Source organism: Entelurus aequoreus, linkage group LG08, assembly GCF_033978785.1.
Source record: "Entelurus aequoreus isolate RoL-2023_Sb linkage group LG08, RoL_Eaeq_v1.1, whole genome shotgun sequence".
NCBI classification, from domain to species: Eukaryota; Metazoa; Chordata; class Actinopteri; order Syngnathiformes; family Syngnathidae; genus Entelurus; species Entelurus aequoreus.
Genome location: NC_084738.1, coordinates 78,102,449 through 78,107,865, shown reverse-complemented (window position 1 = coordinate 78,107,865; position 5,417 = coordinate 78,102,449). Strand labels below are relative to the sequence as shown.

Here is a 5,417-nt window from a genome sequence, read left to right as displayed (position 1 = left end):
AATTGCGTGATTAATCTGCACGTATGCATGATTAATGCAATATATATATATTTTTAACTGGTTATTTTTGACAGCACTTATTGAAACAAACACAATTTTCTCCCCTCAGGTGCCTAAAAAATAATAATAGATAAAAATATTGACCCTGTTTTATACAATTTAGCATAAAAAATAAATACAATTGGGACTAATATATATATATATATATATATATATATATATATATATATATATATATATATATATATATATATATATATATATATATATATATATATATATATATATATATATATATATATACTTAAAAAAGGTGTACTTTACACCTAAAAAAGCTCTCTTTCATCAAATAATAATTACATTTTAAAGAATCTCAATAAATTGCGTGATTAATCTGCAAATATACATGATTAATGCCATTTTTTTTGTTTTCAACCGGTTCTATTTGACAGCCCTTATTGAAACAAATACAATTTGCTCCACTCAGGTGCCTAAATTGTTAAAAAAAAAAAAAAAATTTAAATACTGACCCTGTTTTATTCAAATTTAGCATAAAAAATGGTTCTAAAAATATATATTACAAAATATGTATACTTAAAAATTTTTTTACTTTATACCTAAAAAGTTCTCTTACATTGAATAATAATGTAATTACACGAAAAATATATATATATATCTCAATAAGTTGCGTAATTAATCTGCACGTATACATGATTAATGCAATATATATATATTTTTTTAACTGGTTATTTTTGACAGCACTTATTGAAACAAACACAATTTGCTCTCCTCGGGTGCCTAAATTGTTAAAAATAAATAAATAAATAAAAATACATACATATTTTATACAATTTAGCATAAAAAATAAATACAATTGGGACTAATATATATATATATATATATATATATATATATATATATATATATATATATATATATATATATATATATATATATATATATATATATATATATATATATATATATATATATATATATATATACTTTAAAAAGGTGTACTTTACACCTAAAAAAGCTCTCTTACATCAAATAAAAAATACATTAAAAAAAATCTCAATAAATTGTGTGATTAATCTGCAAATATACATGATTAATGCCATTTTTTTGTTTTTAACCGGTTATTTTTGACAGCCCTTATTGAAACCAACACAATTTGCTCCCCTCGGGTCCCTAAAGGGTTAAACACAAAAAAACAAAAACTAAACCTTTAAACTTGATTGCCCAGCATAACTTCCTGTTTGGCGACAGACACCCGCCCCTTTTTAGCGCCCCCTAAAGGTATATATATATATATATATATATATATATATATATATATATATATATATATATATATATATATATATATATATATATATATATATATATATATATATATATATATATATATAAATACTTAAAAAAGGTGTACTTTACACCTAAAAAAGCTCTCTTACATCAAATAAAAATGACATTTAAAAAAATCTCAATAAATTGCGTGATTAATCTGAAAATATACATGATTAATGACAGTTTTTTTTTCTTTAACCGGTTATTTTTGACAGCCCTTATTGAAACAAATACAATTTGCTCCACTCAGGTGCCTAAATTGTTTAAAAAAATAAAAAATAAAAATAAAAATACTGACCCTGTTTTATTCAAATTTAGCATAAAAAATGGTTCTAAAAATATATATTACAAAATATGTATACTTAAAAAAAATGTACTTTATACCTAAAAAGTTCTCTAACATTAAATAATAATGTAATTACACGAAAAAAAAAAAAAAAAATCTCAATAAATTGCGTGATTAATCTGCACGTATACATGATTAATGCAATATATACATATATTTTTAACAGGTTATTTTTGACAGCACTTATTGAAACGAACACAATTTGCTCTCCTCAGGTGCCTAAATTGTTAAAAATAAATAAATAAATAAATAAAAATACATACATATTTTATACAATTTAGCATAAAAAATAAATACAATTGGGACTAATATATATAAATATATATATATATATATATATATATATATATATATATATATATATATATATATATATATATATATATATATATATATATATATATATATATATATATATATATATATATATATATATATATATATATATATATACTTAAAAAAGGTGTACTTTACACCTAAAAAAGCTCTCTTACATCAAATAATGATTACATTTTAAAAAAATCTCAATAAATTGCGTGATTAATCTGCAAATATACATAATTAATGCCATTTTTTTGTTTTTAACCGGTTATTTTTGACAGCCCTTATTGAAACCAACACAATTTGCTCTCCTCAGGTGCCTAAATTGTTAAAAAAAAAAAAAATACAAATAAAAATACTGACCCTGTTTTATTCAAATTTAGCATAAAAAATGGTTCTAAAAATATATATTACAAAATATGTATACTTAAAAAAAATGTACTTTATACCTAAAAAGTTCTCTTACATTAAATAATAATGTAATTACACGAAAAAAAAGAAAACATATCTCAATAAATTGCATGATTAATCTGCACGTATACATGATTAATGCAATATATATATATATATATATATATTTTAACTGGTTATTTTTGACAGCACTTATTGAAACAAACACAATTTGCTCTCCTCAGGTGCCTAAATTGTTAAAAATAAATAAATAAAAATACATACATATTTTATACAATTTAGCATAAAAAATAAATACAATTGGGACAAATATATATATTTAAAAAATATATATATATATATATATATATATATATATATATATATATATATATATATATATATATTATATATATATATATATTATATATATATATATATATACTTAAAAAAGGTGTACTTTACACCTAAAAAAGCTCTGTTACATCAAATAAAAATGACATTTAAAAAAATCTCAATAAATTGCGTGATTAATCTGCAAATATACATGATTAATGCCTTTTTTTTTTTTTTTAAACCGGTTATTTTTGACAGCCCTTATTTAAACCAACACAATTTGCTCTCTTCAGGTCCCTAAATTGTTTAAAAAAAAAAAAAAAAAAAAAAAATACATACATATTTTATACAATTTAGCATAAAAAATAAATACAATTGGGACTAATATATATATATATAATATATATATATATATATATATATATATATATATATATATATATATATATATATATATATATATATATATATATATATATATATATATATATATATATATATACTTAAAAAAGGTGTACTTTACACCTAAAAAAGCTCTCTTACGTCAAATAAAAATGACATTTAAAAAAATCTCAATAAATTGCGTGATTAATCTGCAAATATACATGATTAATGCCATTTTTTTTGTTTTTAACCGGTTATTTTTGACAGCACTTATTGAAACCAACACAATTTGCTCTCCTCAGGTGCCTAAATTGTTAAAAAAATACAAATAAAAATACTGACCCTGTTTTATTCAAATTTAGCATAAAAAATGGTTCTAAAAATATATATTACAAAAATATGTATACTTAAAAATGTTTTACTTTATACCTAAAAAGTTCTCTTACATTAAATAATAATGTAATTACACGAAAAAAATATACATACATCTCAATAAGTTGCGTTATTAATCTGCACGTATACATGATTAATGCAATATACATATATTTTTTAACTGGTTATTTTTGACAGCCCTTATTGAAACAAACACAATTTGCTCTCCTCAGGTGCCTAAATTGTTAAAAAAAATAAAAATACATACATATTTTATACAATTTAGCATAAAAAATAAATACAATTGGGACTAATATATATACTATATATCTATATATATATATTTATATATATTATATATATATATATATTATATATATATATATATATATATATATATATATATATATACTTAAAAAAGGTGTACTTTACACCTAAAAAGCTCTGTTACATCAAATAAAAATTAAATTTAAAAAAATCTCAATAAATTGTGTGATTAATCTGCAAATATACATGATTAATGACTTTTTTTTTTGTTTTTAACCGGTTATTTTTGTCAGCCTTTACTGAAACCAACACAATTTGCTCCCCTCGGGTCCTAAAGGTTAAACACAAAAAAACAAAAACTAAACCTTTAAACTTGATTGCTCAGCATAACTTCCTGTTTGGCGACAGACACCCGCCCCTTTTTAGCGCCCCTAAAGGCCCCGCCCCTCCCAGCACGTGACCCCTCCACACACACACACACACACACACACACACACACACACGCCTGCTTGAATCAACACCCGGTGCCTCAAAAGTGAACATTCTGGGCGGCTGACATCACCTAGCATCAGGGGGGGAAAAAAACAAAACAAAAAACCCCACACACACACACACACACACACACACACACACACACACACACACACACACACACGTGCAACACGTCCTGAAAGTTATGCGACTCTTCTCGCGCGCTAAATAAATCTGGTAAAGACAAGCAGCTGCTGCTCCTAAATTGTCCTGCAAGCTAAGACGGGGGTGGGGTCCACTCATCGCTGCATGGATGGAGTACTTGAAATACTCCAACGCCGCCCACCCCACCCACACACACACACACACACACACACACACACGCCTAAAAGCCGGGTCACTACGCCGCATACACGCAGGGCCTCGATATGGACATCACTATTTATACAACCGCCACACATTCCCTCCCCTAGATGGCGCCAGAGAGGGGGGGGGCGGCGACACGCCCTCGCAATCGGCAAGTCATCCCGCACAACATGTCCGCATCGCCGCCGCGCTCACCTCCGCTGGAGGCGGGGTCGCAGCGGTAGCCTCCATTGATGGTGGTGCAGTTGGACCACAGGTCCGAGTCCCGATGTCACCGAGGTCCACACCTGGGGACCGAATCAGACTTTAAAAAAAAAAAACAGTGCTATATAAAAAGAGACTTGCGGGGGGGGGACTCACGCTGACTATGGTGGAGACGAAGAGGAGGACCAGAGCGATGATGTGGAGGAGGACGATGGCCAGGAGGAGCAGCAGCATCTTTGCAGGCTGGAGCAAAGCGAGAGACACTCAGTGTGTGTGTGTGTGTGTGTGTGTGTGTGTGTGTGTGTGTGTGTGTGTGTGGTGTGGGACATGGGTGTGTCACTGGCTAGCAGCAGCAGCAGCAGCAGCAGCGTGTCGGACACACACACACACACACACACACACACACACACCAGCAAAAAGCAGCAACAAGCTGACCAAAGTCACAAAAATGGAAGAAGTTGTGCAGACTTACATGGAGCGAGAGAGAGAGAGAGTGTGTGTGTGTGTGTGTGTGTGTTGTTGTTGTTGTTTGTTGTTCTCGCAGGCAAAAGAGGAGAAAAGGAAAGAAAAAAAGCCAGACGTGGAAGAGAGTGGTCCGAATGTGCCTGTT

The 5,417-nt window shown here is 28.0% G+C and overlaps 1 protein-coding gene across 1 annotated transcript in view; it reads right to left on the bottom strand.

Moving 5' to 3' along the window:
* The window catches only part of LOC133656451 (peripheral myelin protein 22-like), a 24,058-nt gene extending 19,017 nt beyond the window's left edge, over positions 1–5,041 (bottom strand). Inside the window, exons 1-2 of the mRNA XM_062057531.1 lie at positions 4,964–5,041; positions 4,799–4,874 (exon numbers count right to left, since the gene is read on the bottom strand). Of these exons, the coding sequence (XP_061913515.1) occupies positions 4,799–4,874; positions 4,964–5,041 (154 nt within the window). The remainder of the gene's footprint in view (positions 1–4,798; positions 4,875–4,963) is intronic.
* Positions 5,042–5,417: the final 376 nt, after the last annotated feature.